At 38.1% G+C, this 27,700-nt stretch overlaps 1 protein-coding gene across 3 annotated transcripts in view; it reads right to left on the bottom strand.

Moving 5' to 3' along the window:
* Nucleotides 1-27,454, bottom strand: part of fam13b.L (family with sequence similarity 13 member B L homeolog) — a 50,252-nt gene extending 22,798 nt beyond the window's left edge. The window contains exons 1-8 of one of the 3 annotated variants that reach the window (XM_041586145.1): nucleotides 27,144-27,454; nucleotides 19,229-19,293; nucleotides 18,899-19,001; nucleotides 17,765-17,927; nucleotides 16,337-16,424; nucleotides 12,867-13,065; nucleotides 2,786-2,998; nucleotides 468-645 (exon numbers count right to left, since the gene is read on the bottom strand). In XM_041586145.1, coding sequence (XP_041442079.1) covers nucleotides 468-645; nucleotides 2,786-2,998; nucleotides 12,867-13,020 — 545 coding nt within the window. In that variant the 5' untranslated portion in view covers nucleotides 13,021-13,065; nucleotides 16,337-16,424; nucleotides 17,765-17,927; ... (1 more) ...; nucleotides 19,229-19,293; nucleotides 27,144-27,454. The remainder of the gene's footprint in view (nucleotides 1-467; nucleotides 646-2,785; nucleotides 2,999-12,866; nucleotides 13,066-16,336; nucleotides 16,425-17,764; nucleotides 17,928-18,898; nucleotides 19,002-19,228; nucleotides 19,294-27,143) is intronic. The other 2 variants (XM_018252104.2, XM_041586146.1) reach the window with 2 other exon arrangements.
* Between the last annotated feature and the right edge of the window lie 246 nt (nucleotides 27,455-27,700).

The raw sequence follows: 27,700 nt of genomic DNA, 5'->3' as shown, positions 1-27,700 counted from the left end.
TCGATTCGTATACGGACCCATTCAAACGAAAACATGCCTATTGGACCAAAAAAAAAACTTTCACTTAATTTTGGTTGGTCTTTTTGAATTTCAAAGTTTCTTTCAATTCGAAATTCGACACTTGATAAATATGCTCCTAAGGGTATATAAAAGCTATCAGTGACTAACAAAAGCCGAGAAAATTAAAAAAAAAAAAAAAAGCTTTGCGAGGAACTCATGCCTGCTGTGAGTTACAGAGTGCTTTACTTAATTCAGTCAGTGTATTGGAAGTATCAGCTTCTAAACATCAAGACAGAGTAAACCTTACCAAAAACTGTAAGAAAAAATAATAAATAACAAATAAACTGAACAAATGCTACAGTTTAACTGCACGTTTATAGCTGTGATGTTATCCCTTTAGAAAGAAAAAGGCTAAAGATAAAATAATCATAACATTTAACGAAGCAGAAAGGAGGATGTTTACTCACTGAAAAAGATCCGGACCAAAAACAGCAGCCAAAGCAGTTGTTGGCCACATTTCTTCATGATTTGATGCTACGTTAGCTAGAAATCTGCAGAGAAACTTGAGCAAGCTGTAATTAATGGGCGGTAGCTCCTGCAACAGGTACTGCAATTTCCTGGAAAACTCATTTTCATTATCGAAATCTAAAGGAAAAACATGGCATGTAACAGGATTATAAATGGATCATGGGCAATAATGATAAGCGCAAACGTTCACCAAAGAATTGTATTTTTCAGCTAAACAGATTTTAATAAATTCTTGCTATTTGGTATCACTCTAAAATGGCAAAAAGCTGTTAAACTAAACACAAACTTTTTTTTTTTTTTTTTTTTAAGAGTTTCTGGGTCCTGAACAATAAGATGGTAGAAATGTCCAAAGTAGGGCATGACATTTATTTTGTATAGAATAAATCGTATAACCTATCCCATTAAGAGAAGACTGCTATTATATTCTATAAATAGAATCCACTATTTTAGATTTGGCCGAACCCCCGAATCCTTTGCGAAAGATTCGGTCGAATACCGAACCGAATCCTAATTTGTAAATGCAAATTAGGGGTATAAAGGGGAAAACATTTTTTACTTCCTTGTTTTGTGACAAAAAGTGACGAGATTTCACTCCCGCCCCTAATTTGCATATGCAAATTAGGATTCAGTACGGCCGGGCAGAAGGATTCGGCCAAATCCGAAACCTGCTGAAAAAGGCCGAATCCCAAACCGAATCCTGAATTCGGTGCATCCCTACTTATGAATTGATTAACAACAGTTTTCTGAAGGTACGCTAGCTACACAGCAGCATTAAACAGATTTTCTGTATCTTGTCTACATGCAGCATGGCTGATCAGTACAGGTATGGGATCAGTTATCCGGAAACCCGTTATCCAGAAAGCTCCGAATAATAGAAAGGCATTCCTCCATAGACTCCATTATAATCAAATAATCCAAATTTTTAAAAATGATTTCCCCTTTCTCTGTAATAATAAAACAGTAGCTTGTACTTGATCCCAACAAAGATATAATTAATCCTAATTGGAAAAAAAAAAACAGCCTATTGGGTTTATTTAATGTTTACATGATGTTCTAGTAGACTTAGGGGCAGATTTATCAAGGGTCGAAGTGAAAATTTAAATTTTCAAGTGAAATTCGACTAGGGAAGAACAGTTAATATTCGATTTGAGTTTTTAAAAAAAAAAATTAAATTTCGAAATTTATCATGTACTGGCCCTTTAAAGGACCAGTAACATCAAAAAATATTTTTATAAATTCATTAGCATATATAGAAAACACCAAGACAAATTAAACTTTAAAATCGCAAAGCCTTTATTAAGAAATAACTTACCAAAACACTGCTTCTGCGCCTCTTGAGAAAAGGCGACAATCCATCGTGTGGCACTCCTGGCTATCTCCTATAAAGAAGGCAGGGAGGAGAAATCGAGTGCCAAACAATGGATCACCCAATCGCTTTCTGATGAGGAGCACAAATGAAGTTTTGGTAAGTTATTTCTTAATAAAGACTTTGCGATTTTAAAGTTTAATTTATCTTGGTGGTTTTTCTTAGATGTATACTAACTATTTTTTTTAACACATTTTTTGATGTTGCTGGTCCTTTAAGAATTGGACTATTCACCACCTTAAACCTGCCGAATTGCTGTTTTAGCTTATGGGGGACGTCCTGGGAACGATTTGGAGTTGTTTGCAGCCTTCCTGAAAATAAGAGTTTTTTTCAGAGAAAGAACTCTAATCAAATTCGATTCAAATCAAGTTTGCAGGTCGATCCCATTCACCTGAGTTTAAAACATTTTTTTTTTGGATAAATTTCGTTTTTAATTCGAATTTCAAGTTCATGGGAGTTTATGGGAATTTGTGGGAGATTTTACTCCCATTAACTCTAAATTCGACCCTTGATAAATCTGCCCCTTAATGTATGAATATCCAAATTACGGAAAGGTTCCGTTATCTGGAAAACCCCAGGTCCTTAGCATTCTGGAGAACAGGTCTCATACCTGTATTTACTTTAGATGCATGGATGTTTAGGAAACTAAACCAAGCAGTTTAGTACTATATTGATCAGCAATGCAATATGTGGATATTGTATTTATCAGAAGCTTCCAATGATGGGAAACACATTAGGATATTTTTTGGATACATTAATGATAGTAGTAGCTGGTAGTTCAAATGATTAAATTCACCCATCCCTAATCTTTTGTACTAATGTGTATGAATGACGAATGCTGCCTCTCGGCCTTGTGCATTAGAAATTATTTTCAGCCAGAATCTCAGTTACCTTGTGAGAGCTGCATAAAGCGATGATGAAGGCTATGTAGAATTATGGGTTGTGGAAGTTCTTGAAGAAAATATCTCAGCAAACTAATAGCAGATGGCACATCTGCTTCTTTGACCAGGTCCACCTCTTCTCCATTGTCGTATCTTTGCCTGAGCCATTCTACGGTCTCTGCATCTCCATTTACTTGGAACAGTCCTTCTTGCTCGAGGCCTCCTACACAGCAGGAAAGTAACAATGTAATATAGTTAATATAGCTTAAGTCTTTACAAAATATTCTCCATGTCGATTTAATCAATTTCTTTAAAATTTCTTTTAATTCAAGTATTATTTAAAAGGGGTTGTTCACCTATAAATTAACTTTTAAAATGATGTAGAGGGTGATATTTGGAGACAATTTGTTTTTATTTTTTATTATTTGTGTTTTTGGAGTTATTTAGCTTTTTATGCAGCAGCTCTCCAGTTTGCAATTTCAGCAATCTGGTTGCTATGGTAAAAGTTACCCTAGCGACCATGCATTTATTTGAATTAGAGACTGGAATGTGAATAGGAGAGGGACCTGACTATAAAGATGAGCATTAAAAAGTAGCAATAACAATACATTTGTAGCCTTACAGAGCATTGTTTTTTTTAGATGGGGTCAGTGACCCCGATTTGAAAGCTGGAAAGAGTCAGAAGAAAAAGGCAAATAATTAAAAAAACTATTAAAAAAAAAAAAAAAAAAAAAAGATCAAATGAAAAGTCATTCTATAACCTACTAAAAGCATAAAGGTGACCCACCCCATCAAGTCTGATTTTATAGGGTTCTGTTGGTGAAAGAACGATGTTCATGTAAACATGAAGTGATACAAAAAATGAAAGCCAATTGAAAAGTTGCTTAAAATTAGCCATTCTATAATATACTAAAGGTTAACTTAAAGGTGAACCATCCCTTGAAAAAAATTCAGTTTGAGGGAATATTGTGCACTGCAGAGCATGATTTAAAGTGATCCAAGTTGCAACAATCCGATTCAGTTGAGCTGCCGAAACAGGGAGGAATAATCGTCGAATATGATTAATTCCATACAATTAAATTTAAATCACCAAGAGGTTATTTAAACAATTTAATATTACATACAGTAAACTGAGAGAAAGGATGATTGGCATTCAATATTACAATTTAACCCTTTAAAATTAAATATGTACATGTTAAATATAATTCACCCGCCACTCTGTAACTTAGGTCTGAAATGTAGAGTCTACGTCACTGATAGTTAAAGGGTTAAACTGACAGAAAAGTGGTTTGCTCAGACAATAAAGTAGAAGGCAAACGGCAATTACAGGAAGTGCAAGAGGGTGGTTGTGAACCCGTTCATATTACCTGGATTTATACATTAATAAGGTTGTCTGATCTTCAGCTAGGTCACTACAACAGACAATGTGCAGAAACTAATGACCCACAAATAATTGTACTTCTTGTAAATACATATCAGTTACGCATTCAAAGTCCAAGCTGGAAAAACAAAACATTGTATTGTATAACTGGTAGAACTGCTTTAGCAGCAATAACAACCAACAAACATTTCGTGTAGCTGCTGATCACAAAGGCACAACAGTTTGGAGGAACGGCAGATCATTCATTATTATAAAGCAGCCTGGGATTCCTCGTGTTTGGGATGAGGTTTTGGTGCTAGTGTATGCTGTTCTCTCTCTGCAAGTTACTGCTAACTTATGTCCCAGCCAACCACAGAGCACTGTGATACAAACACTGTGAGGTTTCAGTTTTGCAAACCTATCTGTGCAGTAACGCAGTGTCCTCCCATTAACGCCAAATCTTGTTCATGGTTTTACTTACAGTGGAAACATGCACTAAAATGGACACATTCAAGAGACTTCTTCAAGATGTCCTGCTGTTATTCTAAGGTTTTTCCATGTGCTGCAATCTTAGCTGTACTCCCATCATAGGGAGATACACGGGCAGCAATTTAACCCTTTAAGTGCCAGCAGAATTTCACATTTTGGTTACGCGAAATGCCAGCCGTTTTTGAAACATTTTGTGCTCTCTCACTTTAGGGGCATTTTCTGAGGGGAAACCTATAGTTTACCTAGGAAAACTATACATTGTTTTTTTCGGTAGAAACTGAGCTTTCTAAATCTGCCTGAGTTTTCATGTATTTCCACCTGTGCAAAAAAATTTATAGTGCTAAATACCAAAAAAAAATGAAAAAATTACCATTTTTCATCGTATATCAATTTATACCAGAAAAATATTTCATTTTACGGATGAAAATCCAACTGATTTGGAAAGCCTTATGTCTCTCGAACGTGCCAATACCAGATATGTATAGTTTTAGGGAGATTTAGGACTTCTGTACCTCAAAAACTCCCGGCAGTATATTGCCGAATTTTGAAAGCACTAAGGCAGAAAACGGCATGCTTTAGATTCCAAGGCAAAAACTCCTGAAACCGTAGGTTTACCCCAGAAAACCATACATTTTTGAAAAGTACACATTCTGCCGATTACAAAATGGGTAACTATGTCTCTCTAATCCCAACTACCAAACATAAAAGCTTGTCTGAACATAGCGGTTTTTCAAAAAAAAATTCAAAATTCTGAAAAATCATTGCAAAGGTTTTATTTTGCTGCTCCGCATATCCCAAACTATATTAGGTACCAAGAAAAAGCACCTGAAATATGATTGCCAGGGGTCCACTGAACAGTTTGACACCCATTATGCATAGGTTTACCAAAGTATCTGGCATTTAGAGACACCAATATGAAGTTAGCACATCCAAATTGATCAGGACTTTACTTCAGCTACTGAGAAATCAACACATTGACTGCATTTTTTGTGGGGTAAAAACACAGAAATATATGTTTACCCCCCAAACCCATATATTTTTGGAAAGTACACATTCTACAGAATCTAAAATGGGTACCCATGCCTTTCTGCTCCAAACTACTGAGTCGCAAGGCTTTCCCAAAATTGTCGGTTTTGGTGAAATATGTGAAAATTGCCTCAAACCTTCAACTTCCCAGCACCATATCACCCATGTATCATTATGTACTAAGAAAAAGCACCCTAAATATGATTGCCAGGGTTCCTCTGAACATTTTGGTGGCCATTGTTCATAGGTTTACCAAAGTATCTGGCATTTAGAGGCCCCAAAATGAAGTTAGCGCATACAAACAGTCCCGTGGGTAACTTCAGCTAATGAAAAATCAAACACATTGACTGCATTTTTGTGGGGTAAAAACACAGAAATATATGTTTACCCCCAAAACCCATATATTTTTGGAAAGTACACATTCTACTGAATCTAAAATGGGTACCCATGCCTTTCTGCTCCAAACTACTGAGTCGCAAGGCTTTCCCACAATTGTCAGTTTTGGTGAAATATGTGAAAATTGCCTCAAACCTTCAACTTCTCAGCACCATATCACCCATGTATCGTTACACACCAAGAAAAAGCACCCTAAATATGATTGCCAGGGTTCCTCCAAACAGTTTGGTGGCCATTGTTCATAGGTTTACCAAAGTATCTGGCATTTAGAGGCCCCAAAATGAAGTTAGCGCATACAAACAGTCCCGTGGGTAACTTCAGCTAATGAAAAATCAACACATTGACTGCATTTTTGTGGGGTAAAAACACAGAAATATATGTTTACCCCCAAAACCCATATATTTTTGGAAAGTACACATTCTACCGAATCTAAAATGGGTCCCCATGCCTTTCTGCTCCAAACTACTGAGTCGCAAGGCTTTCCCAAAGTTGTCGGTTTTGGTGAAATATCTGAAAATTGCCTCAAAGCTTCAACTTCCCAGCACCATATCACCCATGTATCATTACGTACTAAGAAAAAGCACCCTAAATATGATTGCCAGGGTTCCTCTGAACATTTTGGTGGCCATTGTTCATAAGTTTACCAAAGTATCTGGCATTTAGAGGCCCCAAAATGAAGTTAGCGCATACAAACAGTTCTGTGGGTAACTTCAGCTAATGAAAAATCAACACATTGACTGCATTTTTGCGGGGTAAAAACACAGAAATATATGTTTGCCCCCCAAAACCCATATAGTTTTGGAAAGTACACATTCTACCGAATCTAAAATGGGTACCCATGCCTTTCTGCTCCAAACTACTGAGTCGCAAGGCTTTCCCACAATTGTCGGTTTTGGTGAAATATCTGAAAATTGCCTCAAAGCTTCAACTTCTCAGCACCATATCACCCATGTATCGTTATGCACCAAGAAAAAGCACCCTAAATATGATTGCCAGGGTTCCTCCGAACAGTTTGGTGGCCATTGTTCATAGGTTTACCAAAGTATCTGGCATTTAGAGGCCTCAAAATGAAGTTAGTGCATACAAATAGTCCTGTGGGTAACTTCAGCTAATGAAAGATCAACACATTAACTGCATTTTTTGTGGGGTAAAAAAACAGAAATATATGTTTACCCCCCAAACCCATACATTTTTGGAAAGTACACATTCTACAGAATCTAAAATGGGTACCCATGCCTTATTGCTCCAAACTACTGAGTCGCAAGGCTTTCCCAAAGTTGTCGGTTTTGGTGAAATATCTGAAAATTGCCTCAATGCTTCAACTATCCAGCATCATATCACCCATGTATCATTACGTATCACAAAAAAGCACCCAAATTGTGATTGCCAGGGGTCCTCCAAACAGTTTGGTGCCCACTGTGCATAGGTTTACCAAAGTATATGGCATTTAGAGGCCCCAAAATGAAGTTAGCACATACAAATTGTCCTGTGGGTAACGTCAGCTAATGAAAAATCAGCACATTGTCTGCATTTTTGTGGGGTAAAAACACAGAAATATATGTTTACCCCCCAAACCCATACATTTTTGGAAAGTACACATTCTACAGAATCTAAAATGGGTACCCATGCCTTTCTGCTCCAAACTACTGAGTCGCAAGGCTTTGCCAAATTTGGCGGTTTTGGTGAAATATCTGAAAATTGCCTCAAAGCTTCAACTTTCCAGCAACGTATTGTCCATGTATCATTACCAGCATAAAGCATCCTAAATATAAACATAGGGGTCTACTAAATAGTTTGATGCCCAATGTGCATAGATATACCAAACTATGTGGCGCACAGAGACCCCCAAATGACAATATGTATAGACATTTTCACGGCTGACGCGCTGGCTGCTGCAACATAACCACCCGGTGTGTGTATTATGCGACATTAGACCACCTAACAGTACAGAGACCCCAGAAAACCATATATTTTCAGAAAGTACACATTCTGACGAATCCAATATGGGTAAATAAGTGTTTCTACTACAAACTGCCAAACTGCAAAGCAATGCTGAACATAACGGTTTTTATCAAATTTCTGAAAATCATCACAAAGCTTGAATTTTACCCCATTATATGCTCCACGTTTCGTAACGTATCAGCATAAAACATCCTAAATATGAACGCCAGGGGTCTACTGAACACTTTGATGCCCAATATGCATAGATATACCAAACTATGTGGCGCACAGAGACCCCCAAATGACAATAGTGTATATACATTTTCACGGCTGACGCGCTGGCTGCTGCAATATAAGCACCTGGTGTGTGTATTATGCGACATTAGACCCCCCTAACAGTACAGAGACCCCAGAAAACCATATATTTTCAGAAAGTACACATTCTGACGAATCCAATATGGGTAAATAAGTGTTTCTACTGCAAACTGCCAAACTGCAAAGCAATGCTGAACATAACGGTTTTTATCAAATTTCTGAAAATCGTCACAAAGCTTGAATTTTACCCCATTATATGCTCCACGTTTCGTAACGTATCAGCATAAAACATCCTAAATATGAACGCCAGGGGTCTACTGAACACTTTGATGCCCAATATGCATAGATATACCAAACTATGTGGCGCACAGAGACCCCCAAATGACAATAGTGTATATACATTTTCACGGCTGACGCGCTGGCTGCTGCAATATAAGCACCTGGTGTGTGTATTATGCGACATTAGACCCCCCTAACAGTACAGAGACCCCAGAAAACCAGATATTTTCAGAAAGTACACATTCTGACGAATCCAATATGGGTAAATAAGTGTTTCTACTACAAACTGCCAAACTGCAAAGCAATGCTGAACATAACGGTTTTTATCAGATTTCTGAAAATCGTCACAAAGCTTGAATTTTACCCCATTATATGCTCCACGTTTCGTAACGTATCAGCATAAAACATCCTAAATATGAACGCCAGGGGTCTACTGAACACTTTGATGCCCAATATGCATAGATATACCAAACTATGTGGCGCACAGAGACCCCCAAATGACAATAGTGTATATACATTTTCACGGCTGACGCGCTGGCTGCTGCAATATAAGCACCTGGTGTGTGTATTATGCGATATTAGACCCCCCTAACAGTACAGAGACCCCAGAAAACCATATATTTTCAGAAATTACACATTCTGACGAATCCAATATGGGTAAATAAGTGTTTCTACTACAAACTGCCAAACTGCAAAGCAATGCTGAACATAACGGTTTTTATCAAATTTCTGAAAATCGTCACAAAGCTTGAATTTTACCCCATTATATGCTCCACGTTTTGTAACGTATCAGCATAAAACATCCTAAATATGAACGCCAGAGGTCTACTGAACACTTTGATGCTCAATATGCATAGATATACCAAACTATGTAGCGCACAGAGACCACCAAATGACAATAGTGTATATACATTTTCACAGCTGACGCGCTGGCTGCTGCAATATAAGCGCCTGGTGTGTGTATTATGCAACATTAGACCCCCCTAACAGTACAGAGACCCCAGAAAACCATATATTTTCAGAAAGTACACATTCTGACGAATCCAATATGGGTAAATAAGTGTTTCTACTACAAACTGCCAAACTGCAAAGCAATGCTGAACATAACGGTTTTTTATCAAATTTCTGAAAATCGTCAGAAAGCTTGAATTTTACCCCATTATATGCCCCACATTTCGTAACGTATCAGCATAAAACATCCTAAATATGAACGCCAGGGGTCTACTGAACACTTTGATGCTCAATATGCATAGATATACCAAACTATGTGGCGCACAGAGACCACCAAATGACAATAGTGTATATACATTTTCACAGCTGACGCTCTGGCTGCTGCAATATAAGCACCTGGTGTGTGTATTATGCGACATTAGACCCCCCTAACAGTACAGAGACCCCAGAAAACCATATATTTTCAGAAAGTACACATTCTGACGAATCCAATATGGGTAAATAAGTGTTTCTACTACAAACTGCCAAACTGCAAAGCAATGCTGAACATAACGGTTTTTATCAAATTTCTGAAAATCGTCACAAAGCTTGAATTTTACCCCATTATATGCCCCACATTTCGTAACGTATCAGCATAAAACATCCTAAATATGAACGCCAGGGGTCTACGGAACACTTTGATGCCCAATATGCATAGATATACCAAACTATGTGGCGCACAGAGACCCCCAAATGGATATATAGTAGATAAAATTTACAAGGCAAAACAAAATAAGGCAGTAAAGAGTGAAATGAAAAAAAATCCAATAAAACCACAAAAATCAATGTTTTTTTTCCAGAATAGTGTTATCGGCCATCAGAATCACAGTTTGAATATTTTAGCTGGGCCAAACAGGTTATACGGCTAGAAACAAGTGAACACAACATATGCAGAGCTGAAAATGCAATAAAATGGCTAAAAATTCAATAAAATGGCTAAAAATGCACCAAAATACCCAAAATTGCAATATAATCACCGAAATAACATACAAAAGATATTGCACAGTACGGTTAGCGAATACGCTATTCGTAATGGCAATAAAACATTTTTTTCAGCCAAAAAAAGAGACGATGCGATAAGAAAAAAAAAAAAAAAGCCACAATGCCATGTATGTGCGTGTGCGTGTATACAAATGGTAAATTACATGTTATGTGCGCGTGTGTGCGTGTGCACATGTGTGTAAGTGCAGTGAGTGTAAGTGACCCCCCCAATCCCCAAAAATGTATGTGTAAGTGTGTGTAAGTGTGAATCTAAGTGTGTATTACTGTAATAAGTGTGTGTTGGTGTGTTTGTGTGTGTAATTGTTGCACTAACCTGAAAAAGTCGCTGAAGACTGTTGCACACGATGTGGAGGGGTCCCAGGAAGACATCTGCGACGATCCTCGTGTTCCTGTGCTGTGGGGGCGGAGATCAACGGCGCAGTGCAGGCTGCAGCAGCAGGACACGTAAGTAACACGTGCCTGCTGCTGCTTTTGGGCCCCTGGGCGATCGCGCCCCAGGGGCCACTCGATCCCCTGCTCTGCTCGTTGCCTAGGGGCAGGGGATCGAAGCGGAACGGAGCGAGCGGCTCTAACAGCCGCTCCACAACCCGGAAGTGCTGCAGAACGTAGAATCTACGTTCTGTGGCATTTCAAGTTACTTTTCCACAGAACGTAGATTCTACGTTCTGTGGCACTTAAAGGGTTAAAGTTTGAAACCTAAAAGATTTGGTATATAATTCATTATGCACCTTATTTGTTATTGACTGTTGCACGCTAACATCTCACTTTATTAATATTAATCATGGAGAACCACCACAGACTGCATAGCGAGCCAGTTTAGGTCTCATGAGAATTGCTCATCTAGATACTTTAGGGCTCATTTATGTCCACAGACGCAGAAGGCAACTTGCTCCTTTCCCCACAGTGAGTTCGGTGTAAAACCACTTTTATTAATAGTACTTGCTTCAAAATGCGCTCTGTGCACTTCCGTATAGTTGCACTCCTTTCTGCCTTCTGTTCCGAATCAGGCATTGCTCCACCTATTGATGCAGGGAGCTCAGGGAACTCTGTTGTCAGTGGCGGAACTACCGGGGGAGCAGGGGGTGCGAGCGGGCCAGGGCCCGCACCCCCTCAGGGCCCCCTGGCAGTCCATGCGCCACTGAGAAATGCGGGCTAATGCGGTGGGAAGGAGGGGACAGGGCCCGGCTGCGCGTCACGCACCAGGGCCCACCCCCCTCAACGAACGCTACTGCCTGTTGTTACTACTTGGTCAGGAGGTGGCCTGACTAAAAATATATGAGTAATAAAAACTTGCACTAAAAATACATTTGTAACCTTACAGAGCATTTCTGTTTTTTAGATGGGGTTAGTGACCCCCATCTGAAAGCTGGAAAGAGTCAGAAAAAGGCGGCACATTATTCAAAACTAGGGATGCACCAAGTCCAGGATTCGGTTTTGGATTCAGCCGAATCCTTCTGCCCGGCTGAAGCAAATAAAAATCCTAATTTGCATATGCAAATTAGGGGCGAGGAGGGAAATCGTATGACTTTGTCACAAAACAAGCAAGTAAAAAATATTTCCTCTTCCCACCCCTAATTTGTATATCCAAATTAAGGGCTCAGATTTGGTTTGGTAATTGGCTGAACCTTTCGCGAAGGATTGGGGGGGTTTGGCCAAAATAGTGGATTCGGTGCATCCCTATTCAAAACCTATAAAATGAAAAGTCATTATATAACATAATAAAAGTTAACGTACAGACGAACCACCCCTTCAAGTCTGATTTTAAAGTCTGTTGGTGAAAGAACCATGTTCCTGTAAAAAATTCTGGGGTTATATTCACATTAAGGGGCAGATTTATCAAGGGTCGAATTTCGAAGTCGGAGGATTTTATACATTGTATGATCGTATTCCGATCGTAGTATGCTCATACGATCGTACTTCGAATCGAACGATTTTATCGTACGATCGGATGATTTTCCCAAAAAAATCTTAACCTTAAAAAAACTTAGCAAAACACACAGGAGGTCCCCCATAGGCTAAACAGCAATTCGGCAGGTTTAAGTTGGCGAAGTATTGAAGTCAATTTTTTTTTAAAAGAGACAGTACTTCGATTATCGAATCGTCAAACGTTTTTTACTTAGAATTGAAGTCAAAGTAAATTCAAAGTTGTAGTATCCTATTCGATGGTCGAAGTATCCAAAATATTACTTTGAATTTCGAATTTTTTTACTTCGAAAATTCCCTCGAATTCACCTGGACCCTTGATAAATCTGCCCCTAAATGTAAAAAGACCTGGTAAAGAAAAAACACCTACCATGTGCTTCAATATAGTTCACAATATGACGAACTATAAAAGGGACTTCATGGTCTGGCTGCCTTTCCCGTTGTAGCTCAGCAAGTGAGATTCCAAATATCTTGTTAGCAATAATATTGCAGTTTTCCAAGGAAGGATAAGAACTTTTCCTCATATCTTTTAGGCCAGAAGTTACAGCTGCCTTTTGTGTAGACCGATGCTAAGAAACAGATGCAGAAGAGAAAACCAAGTGTTGTAGGCGTTGCGTTAAATAACAACACACTTTATTTGATAAAGTGTCATTTAGATGTATGCCCACATTTTGAGCATGAGCATTTTAATTATAAAAAACAATTTGAAAAAAATCAAAACAAATATGTTAAACTTTATTTAATAGGTCATATCAACTTCTTTTCATTTAAGAGATATTATAGTACAACATGCAAACTGAAGATTCACTTAAAGGGCAAGTCAATCCCAAAATAAAAATTTGCCAAATAAAAGAAAACATTCTAAGCAACTTTCCAATGTACATTTATTAAAATATTTCAGTGCTTTTAAAGTTATTTGTAAAAACAATTGCAATTGAAAGCAGCATTGGCTTAACTGCTACTTGTTATTTTTTTTTTAAACAATTTTGCACAAGTCTAAATTTCCCAGCAAAGACAGGTCTGTTAATCAGCTGCCTTGCCTTGTATCAACAGTCTGAGCCATCAGGACAGAGAACAGAAAGGGACAGACAGACACTGCTTTCAATAGCAATACAAATAACTTTAAAACCATAGAAAATGTGTAATGAATGTACATTGCTTAAGTTGTTTAGAAATGTAACATAGTAACATAGTAAGTAAGGTTGAAAAAAGACACATGTCCATCGAGTTCAACCTTTTTTTTTTTTTTGTTTATTAACTACCTATCTGCCAGTTGATCCAGAGGAAGGCAAAAAACCCATCTGAAGCCTCTCCAATTTGCCTTAGAGGGGGAAAAATTCCTTCCTGACTCCAAAATGGCAATCGGACTAGTCCCTGGATCAACTTGGACTATGAGCTATTTCCCATAACCCTGTATTCCCTTACTTGCTAAAAAGCCATCCAACCCCTTCTTAAAGCTATCTAATGTATCAGCCTGTACAACTGATTCAGGGAGAGAATTCCACATCTTCACAGCTCTCACTGTAAAAAACCCCTTCCGAATATTTAGGCGGAACCTCTTTTCTTCTAATCGGAATGGGTGACCTCGTGTCAGCTGGAAAGACCTACTGGTAAATAAATCATTAGAGAGATTATTATATGATCCCCTTATATATTTATACATAGTCATCATATCACCCCTTAAGCGCCTCTTCTCCAGCGTGAACATCCCCAATTTGGCCAGTCTTTCCTTATAGCTAAGATTTTCAATACCTTTTACCAGCTTAGTTGCCCTTCTCTGTACCCTCTCTAATACAATAATGTCCTGTTTGAGTGATGGAGACCAAAACTGTACGGCATATTCTAGATGGGGCCTTACAAGTGCTCTATACAGTGGAAGAATGACCCCCTCCTCCCGTGACTCTATGCCCCTTTTAATACAGCTCAAGACCTTATTTGCCCTTGATGCTGCTGACTGGCATTGCTTGCTACAGCCAAGTTTATCATCTACAAGGACTCCAAGGTCCTTTTCCATAATGGATTTGCCTAGTGCAGTCCCATTAAGGGTATAAGTGGCTTGGATATTTTTACATCCCAGGTGCATGACTTTACATTTATCAACATTGAATCTCATTTGCCACTTAGCTGCCCAGATTGCCAGTTTGTCAAGATCATGTTGCAAGGATGCCACATCCTGGATGGAATTAATTGGGCTGGATAATTTTGTGTCATCTGCAAACACTGATACATTACTTACAACACCCTCCCCTAAGTCATTAATGAACAAGTTAAATAAAAGAACCTTACTCCAAGTAGAGAATGTCCCATTAACAACCACCCTCTGTACCCGATCCTGTAGCCAGTTTCCTATCCATGTGCAAACGACTTCATTAAGCCCAACAGACCTTAGTTTAGAAAGCAGTCGTTTGTGCGGCACAGTATCAAACGCTTTGGCAAAATCCAAATAGATCACATCTACTGCCCCCCCACTATCCAGAATCTTACTTACCACATCATAAAATGCAATCAAATTCGTCTGACATGACCTATCCTTCATAAAGCCATGCTGATTGTTGCTCATAATGCCATTCATTAGGACAAAATTTTGAATGTGATCCCTTAACAAGCCTTCAAATAATTTGCCCATGTGTTTTCTTTTGTTAGCCAATTTTTATATTGGGGTTGACTTGCTCTTTAAGTTCACAATGATATACATGGATTATTTCCCAAGCATGGATGTATAGAAGATAAGGGGGTAAATTCACTAAGATCCGAAGTTTCGCCAGCTTCGCTGCACTTCGCCAGGCATAGTTTCGCCAGCGCTACGCAAATTCACTAAAATGCAAAGTTGGGCTCAGGGAGGCGAACGGTAGTGAAGTTGTGCTAGCGTTAATTCATGAAGCAAAGCAAAGTTACACTAGCGATGCCTAATTTGTATACGGCGCCAAATTAAAGTACAATGGACGTATATGTGGCAGTAAATACATTACACTACACAAGCCTGGGAAAGCTTCATAAAATAAAATAGAGTTGTTATTTTGCCCTATACATGTGCCCACTGTATAGTTTAGGTGCCATATGTTAGGAAATGTAGGGGGGAAAAGACACCAGCGTATTTTAGGACTTAGAAAAAATTTCAACTTTTTTTGAAGCAATCCCTATCTACTCTATTGCACTTCATCTGGTCTGAGGTGGCAAAGGCAAGTCTGGCGCAAGAGGTAACGTTCAGTAAAATGCGCAAGTTAGTGAATTAGCGTATTTACGTCCCTTCGCCATAGCACAACTTCGCCTGGTGTAAGGGTGCAAAGTAGCGCTAGAGTAGGTCCACTTCGCTAGCGAATTTACGCCAACGCCCGTTAGTAAATCGGCAAAGTAACGTCACGCTGGCAAATTTGCGCTAGCGTTAGGCGCTTTGCGTTTTAGTGGATATAACCCAAGAAGTAAAGTAGTACTCTGGAAGCTCCTCCCCCTCACTTTCACATGTGTGCTATTTATACTAGGGATGTACCGAATTCGCTATTTGGGATCTGGCCGAACCCCCGAACCCTTCGCGAAAGTTTCGGCCGAATACCGAACCGAATCCTCATTTGCAAATGCAAATTAGGGGTGGGAAAGGGAAACATTTTACTTCCTTGTTTTGTGACAAAAATCACGCGATTTGCCTCCCCATCCCTAATTTGCATATGCAGACAGAAGGATTCGGTCGAATCGTGCTGAAAAAGGCCGAATCCCGAACCAAATCCTGGATCTGGTGCATACCTAGTTTACACATACACAAAAAAAGATTCATTTACTTTAGAACTCATAACTCTTGAATACCGAGTATAGACTCAAATGTTAAAACAAATAAACAATCTTTACCACAGTTCTTCCACGTGTGGAGAAGTTTCCTTAGTGCGGCATCATCAGACAGCTGAGCAAGTGCACGGAGATGTGTATTTATACACTACTGATTGAAATAAATGGTTAGATAAACATTAGAACATTGGAAGGAAATGTAAACCGAATACAACTAAGTTAAAGTACATCATGAAATAACAGCTCTGTTCAGTGGGGCTCATTAACACTGGGCTAATCTGCACCTGGGCAGTAACCCATGGCAAAAAATTAAGTAAAGAGGTTTGGCAATAACAGAGCTGGGATGAATACCATCTGGCTCGAACCTATGTGTATCTTAACATGTTCTTGTCTCTTTTGAATTTCCTCATGTGTGAACCATGCATCATTAGTTGTATTACTAGAATTGAGACTATTAAGAAGGAAACCTTCATTACCTGGTTCCTCATTTGTGTAGACAGATGAAAAATATGAGTTCAGAACCTCTGCTTTTATTTTGTTCTCATAAACCAGCTAACCCCCTTCTGATATTAAGGGTCCCATCCCTTCCTGCTTAATATTTTTACTATTAACATATTTAAAAAATAATTTGGGATTCTTTTTACTGCTTGCTGCAATATCCTTTTCCCATATAGATTTTAGCTTTGCAACGTCGTTCCTTGTTTACAAGTGGAATATACTGACATGTATATTTATTAAGCAACATTTTAAAGACTTCCCATTTTTGTTCCGTGTTCAACCCTGTGAAAAGCATTTCCCACTTAATATGTTGCAGAGAAGCCCTTATACTGTCAAAGTTTGCACGTCTGAAATTTAGTGTTTTAGTTACTCCCTTAAAGAATTGCTTCTGCAACAGAATCTCAAAGGAGACCATGTTATGATCACTATTCCCTAAATGCTCACCCACACAAATGCTAGAGATGAGTTCAGTATTATTAGTCATTACAAGATCCAAAAGAGAGTTATTCCTAGTAGGTTCTTGAATGAGCTGGAATAAAAAGTTGTCATTCAGCATATTTACAAACCTATTAGCTTTTTCTGTTTTGGCAACCCCATGACTCTAGTTAATGTCTGGATAAGTGAAGTCACCCATAGTAATAACTTGACCTAGTTGTGAAGCCGCTTCCATCTGTAAGAGTAGCTGGGCTTCATACTCGTCACTTATACGAGGAGGTTGATACATACACCAATGATAATTCTCTTTGTAACCTTTTGCCCAAAATCTTTACCCAGAGGGATTCCACACCGTCACCAGTCACAGCAATGGTTATTTCTTTAGTGCATGGCTTCAGGCTTTACATACAAATATTTACAATATTTATTTCTTAGATATCACAAGATACATGGTTTTATACTGTAATTGATAATGCTCGTGTTTATTTTTCAAATTTTACAAAATAATAAGTAACGCAAACTCCGGTGGACACTAAATAAACTGTTAGGTACACTTACCTCAAGACCTTAAGCAATAGTTGAAAAAATCTACCACTGACAGTTAACTTCAATAAGCACAAACTTTTTGGTACTTTATGGCTGCTTAAGATTGTGGCAGAAGATCAGCCTATAGTTCCTCATTGAAGAAATCCAAAGCTCGATTAGCTCTTCAGCAGTATGTCTGCAAAGGAAACACCAGATGGATTTTTCACTTTGTATAATGTTGACAACAAATAATTCAAGAGAATCAGAAAGAAACATTAAGGGGCAGATGTGTCAAGGGTCGAATTTCGTGGGGTTAAATCACTCAAAATTCGACTGGGGAATAGAATCGAATAGGCAATTCGGGAAAATTTACGCGCTGGCGAATAGTCGAATGGGCGAATATTCGCCCGGCGAATAGTCGCACTATCGAATATTCGATCGAAGGATTTTCATTCGATCGAATGATCGATCGAATGCCTTTTTATTCGATCAAAAACTTAGAAAACAAGCCTATGGGACTTTCCCATAGGCTTTTAAAGCAATTCGGTAGGTTTTAGGTGGCGAAGTAGGAAGTCGAAGTATTTTTAAAAGAGACAGTACTTCGACTATCGAATGGGCGACTAGTCGCAGCGTTTTTGCGCTCGATCTATTCGAATCATTCTACTCAGGCGAATTTACGCCAATTCGATAGTCGAGGAGCACAAAAAACTACTCGAAATTCAAGTTTTTTTCCCTCTATTCATTCAACCGAGCTTGGTGAATGTGCCCCTAAGGGGTTTATTTATTAAACTCTGGTCGGGCTTTTTGGGACAAATCAATAATTTTTAATTTTTATCTTTAAAAACTTGATTTTTTTTTCAAGATTTACTAAAGCCCAACGCAGCAAAAAGCCAGAATCAGAAAATCCGGCATCTCAGACCTGCTGAGGTTGAGTATAAGTCAATGGCAGAGGTCCCTATCCTATTTTTTCTAAGGGGCACTTCTGTACTGGCTATTAAAAACATTTTGACATTCAGAACCTAGCAGGATGTTTTTGACACCAATAAGGATGTATACTGCTCAGTTGTGATCAAGTACAAAAAAAGGAAGGAATTTGGTTATGATGCTGAAACAGGACTCTGGATAAAGGGTTTTGAGATCCCCTACTTGTATTAAATGTAGAAATACCTGTAGCTTTGATTTTGTTGAGGTTTTCTTTTTGACAATCCTTTCAGTTCTCTTTGACCCCAACAATCCCTTTCAGTAAGAATCTTGTGTATACATTTAAATGCTTTTAAAATGAGAGAATGGGTTGTTATGTTATGACACCCTTCATGGTTTACATACATTTCAAACATTTTAACCAATGCCTGTAGGTCAATGCAACAAGCAAAGTAAACATGGAATAAGAAGTTATTGTTTATGCAAATGTAACGCTGGAAAAGGATATTCTTCCCCATATAGGTTTTGCATAGCTAACAAGTAGGCTTTGGAACGGAGCTCCAAACAAACACTCACCATTAACTGCTAAAGGGCCACAATCTGAACAAGATGTAACCATAAAGGACCAAAATGATTCAGTCCTAAAGAAGAAAAAGAAACATGTTGTTATATGAAGTATGGTTTTGGCTAAAAAAACCAAAACAATTCTTAATTGACTTTGTCTTTGTAGTGGAAAAATATATATATATATATATATATATATATATATATATATATATATATATATATATATATATATATATATATATATATATATATTTGTAAAAGCTGCAATAAAGGGTTTCATATATACAGATATGGGACCTGTTATCCAGAAAGCTCGGGACCTAGAGTTTTCCGGATAATGGATCTTTCCGTAATTTGGATTTTTATCCCTTAAGTCTACTAGAAAATCCTGTAAACATTAACCCCAATAGGCTGGTTTTGCTTCCAATAATGAATAATTATACCTGTACTGTTTTATTTTTACAGAGAAAAAGGAAATTATTTTTTAAAATTCAGATTTTTTGATTATAATAAAGTCTATGGGAGACAGCCTTTCCATAATTTGGAGCATTCTGGATAACGGGTTTTCGGGTAATGGATCCCATACCATAAGGAGATTTGAAAAAGATCTGTGACAGGAACATATATTCTATGTTTCTGTGAGGCTTCTGTATCTGTGCCGTGTGTGTTTGCCTCTCAAGCTACACTAATCACACAGTCAACTACTGACATGAAAATGGTTAAATATAAGGTTTTTATTCCATTTCCTACTGTTCGTAAAAGACGATGTTGTTACCGATGAGCAAAAAAAAAAAAAAAGTGCAGCACCAAATCTTATATACATATACGCTATACTAATATGCAAACGTTTATAATGACCCAGAAATTTTAATTTTTTAAAAAATTCACCAATATAGTATTGTATTAATCAGAAATGACATTCAATACATTGACAATGTTATAACATTATTTTAATTTCATATTTGTTCTATTCATCAAAGCAGAAAGATAGCCTTTCAGATAGTTGTCATTCTACCACATTTCTGGCAGACCTTACCACAATAGAGAGGGACTGGGGTCTGTGCTGGCCAGTCCAATCTATGTAGTGCCTACACTTAACAGAGAATATACATCACTCCCATCAGTTCCTGCCCCAGTGGAGCTTACAATCTAAGGTTCTATCCACATTCAAACATGCCTGAGTCAATTCTATTAGGAGTGGTTGTTCACCTTCTGAACACTTTTTTACAGTTCAGTTGTTTTCAGTTTGTGCGCCAGAAATAAAAAGACTTTTCTGAAATGCTTTCCATGATTTACTTTTGACCATTTTTTTCAAAATTGAAGTTTCTTTTCCTGCCTTAGTGTTTCAGTCTGGCAGCTCTGTGATCTGGGTGCAGATTCTGAACTGTTACAATTTTGCAACATTTTGTTGATACATTTCTCAGCAGTATCTGTGGAATATTAGCAACTATTGTATCAATTCTAACAGCTGCCTTTAAAGAAACTCAGGGATTCTGCTCAGCAGGGACAAAGATAAAAAAATGTATCAACTAATGTAACAGTTAGTAACTATTTCAGCACAAAGACTACCCACTTTAAAGGGGTTGATCACCTTTAAGCTAACTTTTAGTATGACGTAGAGAGTGATATTCCGAGACATTTTGCAATTGGTTTTCATTTTTTATTTGTGGTTTTTGAGTTATTCAGCAGCTCTCCAGTTTTCAATTTCAGCAATCTGGTTGCTAAGGGTCCAAATTACTCTTAACAACCGTGCATTGATTTGAATGAGATACTGGAATATGAATAGAAGAGGGCCATAATAATCAAAAGTAGCAATAACAATACATTTGTAGCCTTACAGAGCATTAGTCTCTTATATGGGGTCAGTGACCCCCATTTGAAACCTGGAAAAAAGTCAGAAGAAGAAGGCAAATAATTCAAAACCTATTAAAAAATAAAGACCAATTGAAAAGTTGCTTAGAATTAGCTATTCTGGAACATAATAAAAGTTAACTTAATGGTGAACAGGGGAGAACTGGTAATAATAATTCTTTATTAATGCATATTTTCTACAGTAAAGAATCAAGGCCTGTCATTAGGCTTGCAATTATTATCAGTTTTTAAATAAATACTTATGCTCATTTTATTTTTCATTTTGGCCTGCACTCAGGCCTTTGTCAAAGTGCAAATACAAACAAAAAGAAGTCCAGATAAACACTGAGTGGTAGATAGTGAGACCTACGTGGTGACGTCAAACCGTGTAATTTTCATTGGAGCAAATACAAAAACTAGCAAAAAAAAGTTCACAACGATAAAAACATAGGGCAAAGGGGAAATAATTCAAATAAGCCTATTGAGGGCTTTACCAAATTGGTCATGGAGAGGAAAATATGTAATGACAGATTCACCCAACAAGACTAAAATGGGTGTATGTTCTCTGAGTTACCACAAGTACAAGATACTGTTTTAGTACAACAGAGAAAAAGGAAATGTTTGCTTAAATTAAACTCTAAGGAAAATACCACTGCTGTATTTCGGAGCTTCCTGGATAATCAGTTTCCAGATAAAAAATACAGGTATGGGGCCTGTTATCCAGAATGCTTGTGACCTGGGGTCTTCCAGATCTTTCAGTAATTTGGATCTTAATACCTTAAGTCTACTTAAAAAAATCTTAAATAAACCCAACAGGTTGGTTTTGCTTCCAAAAAAGGATTAATTATATCTTAGTTGGGATCAAGTACAAGGTACAGTCTTATTTTAACAGAGAAAAAGGAAATCATTTTTTTAAAATTTGGATTATTTGGATAAAATGGAGTATATGGGAGATGGCCTTTCCGTAATACCCATACTTGTACTATATTATACCATGTATTTATCAATGTGTGGGTCAGTGATATTCGATTAAATATGGTGCAAAATAACGTGCATGTTAAAAATGCTATTGTCTACCACACTTAAGCTGGTTATCTGTAAAGAAGAGCTACTAAGTTTCTATATTTTTCTGAGGAAAGATAGAAACCACTCTCCTATAAAATATTTTAGTGCCATTGTTTAAAAGAACGTTTAATTCCACTTTTGTGTTTAAGTAGCGAGCCCACTGTTGTGGCAAGTCAGTGAATGTGACGGACTGTACAAAAACAGTGTCATTTTCAGACATATAATGTCCCTTTACATAAAGTGCAAATGAGAGCTATAATACACTGCCATATTTTGACATCTTTCCTATTGTTTTAAAACGTAAAAATGTGGAAAAGGGGTGAGCGTCTCTTTAAGAAGACAAAATGCATATACAATAGGAGCCTGCAGTGATGCGAACGATTCCTTCACTAATTCAATTCAATGTTTAAAGGCACGCACAACACTGTTGATAAACATTTTGCAGATTGTAAAAAGCAGAATTAGTTCAGAAACAATAATTTATAGTATAAACTAATTTTAAAAAAAAATCTGCCCAATACATTTTAGGGGGGCATACTTGGTACAAAGCATTGTGCTACTACTCCCTCTTTAGTCATGTCTTTAAAAAGCCCCAAGTTCTGTATGTATTTCATACATGCATACTGCATTGCTCAGGAGACCATATACTATTGAAACCAAATATGACAGAAAGAGGAGATAGGTAGCACTTAATATAAACAAGGCTAACAGGATAAAAATAGGACCTAAGACTTGGATACCTTCCCACTAACTGAAGAGGGTACCGGTGAGGTTTGAACTCATCTGGACAACAAGATGAATGCTTGCCCTAAAATGTTTTGTGCACTGCTTTGATGAATAAGTCACCTCAACCTGTATCTCTGTAGAAATAAGTCAAATCAACTGGGCCGATTCTACATACCCTACAAGCAAACTGAAAAAGTGAACACAGTTGTCAAGTGTGTCACAGCCAAATGCATGACCCCCTTTCAGCGGCGTAACTACAGTGCGCCAGGCCCCCCTGCAAAAATATCATCGGAGGGCCCAGTGCACTTCGCTTCCAACCTTCCATCTGCACTTCCCCGACCAGCGATGGAGCAGCCTGCATCCCCCTTCCACGGGCAAAGGTAAGAGGTGCCAGGGGAGTTTCCATTTAACTATAGAGCAAGCAGACCCTGTGCTCCGGGCCCCCCCTTCAACTGCAGGGTCTGCTTCCTCTATAGTTACGCCACTGATCCCCTTCATTTCAAAATCTGCATCACATTTACTTAACGCAGCCCCCATTGACTATTCCCACACAGACCCTCTGCCATCACCTGTTGACCCCCACTGCAGGGTTCAGGGTGGGAGACAACCAACTTATTAGTATAATATACTCTTAGTCATTGATCAACACCAGGCATATTTGCTAACCCACAGCCACCAACAAGATGTTTGTTTTCTTTGTTCTACCGCTAACTGAAAAAAAAAAAGTTATCCACTGATTAGTTGCCATGGGTTACTACCCATGTACATATTTGCCCAGTGTTGATAAATGATCCTGAATAAGTTTTGCAGTTTCCGCTCCCTCGTCACAGCAAACAGCATTGGCCAAGGAACATTCTCGGACAATTAGTTTGCTGCTGGATAGGGGCTTCAATCTGCACAATCTTCCCAGAAAGTGGGGGTGGGCTTGTCTAAATATTTGACTCTAATTCTAATTACAGTGAGACAAAACTGCATTAAAAACAGTCATTACATCACATCTTTGTTTCCCACACAGAAAATAACAATAGGCCATTCCTTTAGAGCCAAGTAACTGAACTTTCACTTGAAGGAAGACGAACCTCCTTGGTGATGGTAGAATCCATAAATGCTTTTTTTTTTTTTTTTTTAAAGGGCCTTGGATGTCTTTTTGGACACGTATAATATCCATGGACAGGCTGCACTAAATTCTCACACACATATATAATGTACAGGTATGGGACCTGGGATCCAGAATGCTCGGAACCTGGGGTATTCCAGATAATGGATCTTTCTGTAATCTGGATCTTCTTTGAATAAGAATAAATTATATCTTAGTTGGGATCAAGTACAAGGTACGGTTTTATTATTACAGAGAAAAAGGAAATCGTTTTTAAAAATGTTGGATTACTTGGATAAAATGCAGTCTATTGGAGATGGCCCTTTCATAATTCGGAGCATTCTGGATAACGGGTATATATATATAAATATATATATATATAGTTCTTTAAAGGAAAACTATACCCCCCAAACAATGTAGGTCTCTATTAAAAGATACTGAGTAAAACAGCTCAGGTGTAAAACCCTGCTTCATGTAAATGAACCATTATCATAATAATATACATTTTTAGTAGTATGTGCCATTGGGTAATCATAAATAGAAAATTGCCATTTTAAAAAAATAAGGGCCGCCCCCTGAGATCGTAAGATTCACTGTGTACACATACAAACCACATGTAAGGTCACATGAGCCAATTAACAGACAGAGTTCTGCCTTTTGCTTCAACACTACTTCCTGTTACAGTTAGGGGCAGATGCATGAAGGGTCGAATATCGAGGGTTAATTAACCCTCGATATTCGACTAGGAACTAAAATCCTTCGACTTCGAATATCGAAGTCGAAGGATTCAGTGCAAATCCTACGATCGAAGGATTATTCCTTCGATCGAACGATTAAATCCTTCGAATCGAACGATTCGAAGGATTTTAATCCAACGATCGAAGGAATATCCTTCGATCAAAAAAACTCAGGCAAGCCTATGGGGACCTTCCCCATAGGCTAACATTAACTTCGGTAGCTTTTAGCTGCCGAAGTAGGGGGTCGAAGTTTTTTTTAAAGAGGCAGTACTTTGACTATCGAATGGTCGAATAGTCGAACGATTTTTAGTTCGAATCGTTTGATTCGTAGTCGTAGTCGAAGTAGCCCATTCGATGGTCGAAGTAGCCCAAAAAACACTTTGAAATTCGAAGTTTTTTTAATTCGAATCCTTCACTCGAGCTTCATGAATCGGCCCCTTAGTGTTGTAGTATTTCTGGTCAGGTGATCTCTGAGGCAGCACAGATAGAGTCACGAAATGGTGGTTCAAGGCAAGAGATGTAAAAGGGCAATATTTATGTAAATATATATTCCAGTTTGGTAAGATTCTTTAATATGTCATTCAATTTGATATAAACTATCTGTTGCTTAAGTATTCATTTTGGGGGTATAGTTTTCCTTTAAGTACCTGACCTCTTCTTCCACAGTCCAAAATGAGTGCTCTGGTCAAATGTAGTATGTAGCTTTCAGAATGGACCAGCAATCGAGAAATTTTTTATATACAAGAGGTCCTCTGCACTCAACCCATTATCAATATATTTAAGACAGAGACATTTTGTGCATACTGCTACTGAAAAATGCCTTACCCTTTAAACAAAACAGGGATTGTTTGTCCATATATTGCAATATATTTAAGCTGGCCAACTACATCAAAGTCATCCCACATCTGGCCAGTCCTATGCTCAATTTTATCTGATTCATTAAGAATTCTATTGCTTCATTATACATTTTACAAAGGGACTTGGTTTTACCTGCAACTTAACTTGCTGCTTTCATAGTAAAACTCCCAAACTTGGCTGCCTTTTTATTAGACACCAGTGGGATCACCTGACTATAGCTTAATATAACATAAAGCAGGATGTGGCACTCACAGGGACTAGAAATAACAAAAATTCTTTATTGGACTCAAGGTTTCGATCCCCCACAGGAGAAAAACAGCAAACAGCCAGGGTTTTTCTCCTGACGAAAATCCCTGTGGGGGATCGAAACGTTGAGTGCAATAAAAAAAATTTCGTTTTTGCATCAAGTCCCTGTGAGCGCCGCATCCTGCTTTATGTTCTATATATCCTTTGTGCTGGCAGCCAGGCAAAAACATATATATATATATATATATATATATATATATATATATATATATATATATATATATATATATATATATATATATATATATATATATATATATATATACCCAAATCCAAGGTGCACACCGTTGACTAGGTTTTTGCCTCCCTGACGAAGATTCCTGTGTGGAATCGAAACGTTGGTCCACAAATAAACCTTCACTTTATTTGACCTTTCTGTTTAAGCTGATTGACTTTGAAGTGCCGTCATTGGTGGAAGTTGTTTACATATTGACTGACTGGCACTCAGCTTTCATTATTTACTCACGGTTGTGCGTTCCTATTCAATGGGTATATATATATATATATATATATATATATATATATATATATATATATATATATATATATATATATATATATATATATATATATATATATAGTCGGTACAGTGAACGCACTCCTCCCGGATATAGTTCAGTCGATGGTGGTGCGTTGGTCAAAGCTTGATAATACAATCCAGTAAATGGACCCGCACTCGTTCATATTCAGTGAAATAAATGTATCTTTATATCTTAGGGAAATGAACCTGTGAATATATATATATATATATATATATATATATATATATATAGATTTATACCAACTCAGGGACAAAATCTAAAACATATATTTTACCTTGATCCCCAGCATGCCCACCCTAATAGACCATCTGATTCAAGGCACTAAATAAAGTGCAATTCTTGCAAAACTAATTTCCCCTATCCGGATTTCACGAATCTCCGGTGAAAATTTGATTGTGATTAAGGTCCCCTTTAATGATGTCAAGGTCTCATTGGTCAGGCTGCAGAGTTTCCAGCACTGGCATGTCTTTTATTAGTAGAAAAACACCAGGCACCAGACAAATGGTTATGGCCGTGCATCAATGTCAATGATCAGCCGGAGCTCAGCATTCTTCAGATATCTGACTCATGATGAAGGCTCAAAAGACATAAACAGCCATTAAATAATAGGCGCAATGTAAAGCACTGAGCATCCTATTGGCCTCTGTCCTGAGCGATACACACAGGGATTTGTTCATAAGCAGCAGCCAGAGGAGACAGTGACATATAGAAACATGTTACACACATCTACCAGCGACACTTACTTGGTTAGAAAGCCTAAGATCCAAAGATGCTCGCAGACTCGCAGTAGCACCTGCAAATATGGCACAGGCGCTTGTCCTTAATCAAAACAATATCCCTTCGCGGACGTTATGCTTCCGGCGCAAACAAGAGGGGGGTGATAGCGGCAAGCGTTGGAAACAGGCGCTAAATATAAACACAACGCTATATATAACGACAAGGAATTGACCTATTCTCCTATCCTCACACCCACAGCTCGTCACTCAGCCAAATCCCGATGCCTTCCTTGGAGATGCGCATGCGCGGAGCAGCAAGGCGGACACTTCCTGCAAAATGGGTTTCAATTTTGGGCCTTGGGTGCGGTCACGTGCCACCGCGCACGCGCCTTAAATGACGTTCGGGTTGTGAGGCAGAAGTGCTATGCTCAGCCCCTGCTGTTTGGGGGGTGGGGGTGGGGTGTTGTGTGTTTGTGTTATTGCCATAGAAATAGCACGTAATACAGTAGAGTTTTTCAATAAAAAGATTATTGGCGTAAAAATGCTCGCGTACATTGAAATTCAATCAAACACGAGGCTCCTCC

This window comes from Xenopus laevis, chromosome 3L (assembly GCF_017654675.1).
Source record: "Xenopus laevis strain J_2021 chromosome 3L, Xenopus_laevis_v10.1, whole genome shotgun sequence".
Classification (NCBI taxonomy): Eukaryota; Metazoa; Chordata; class Amphibia; order Anura; family Pipidae; genus Xenopus; species Xenopus laevis.
Note: the sequence above shows the minus strand (reverse complement) of the source record. Positions and strands in the feature narration are given on the sequence as shown.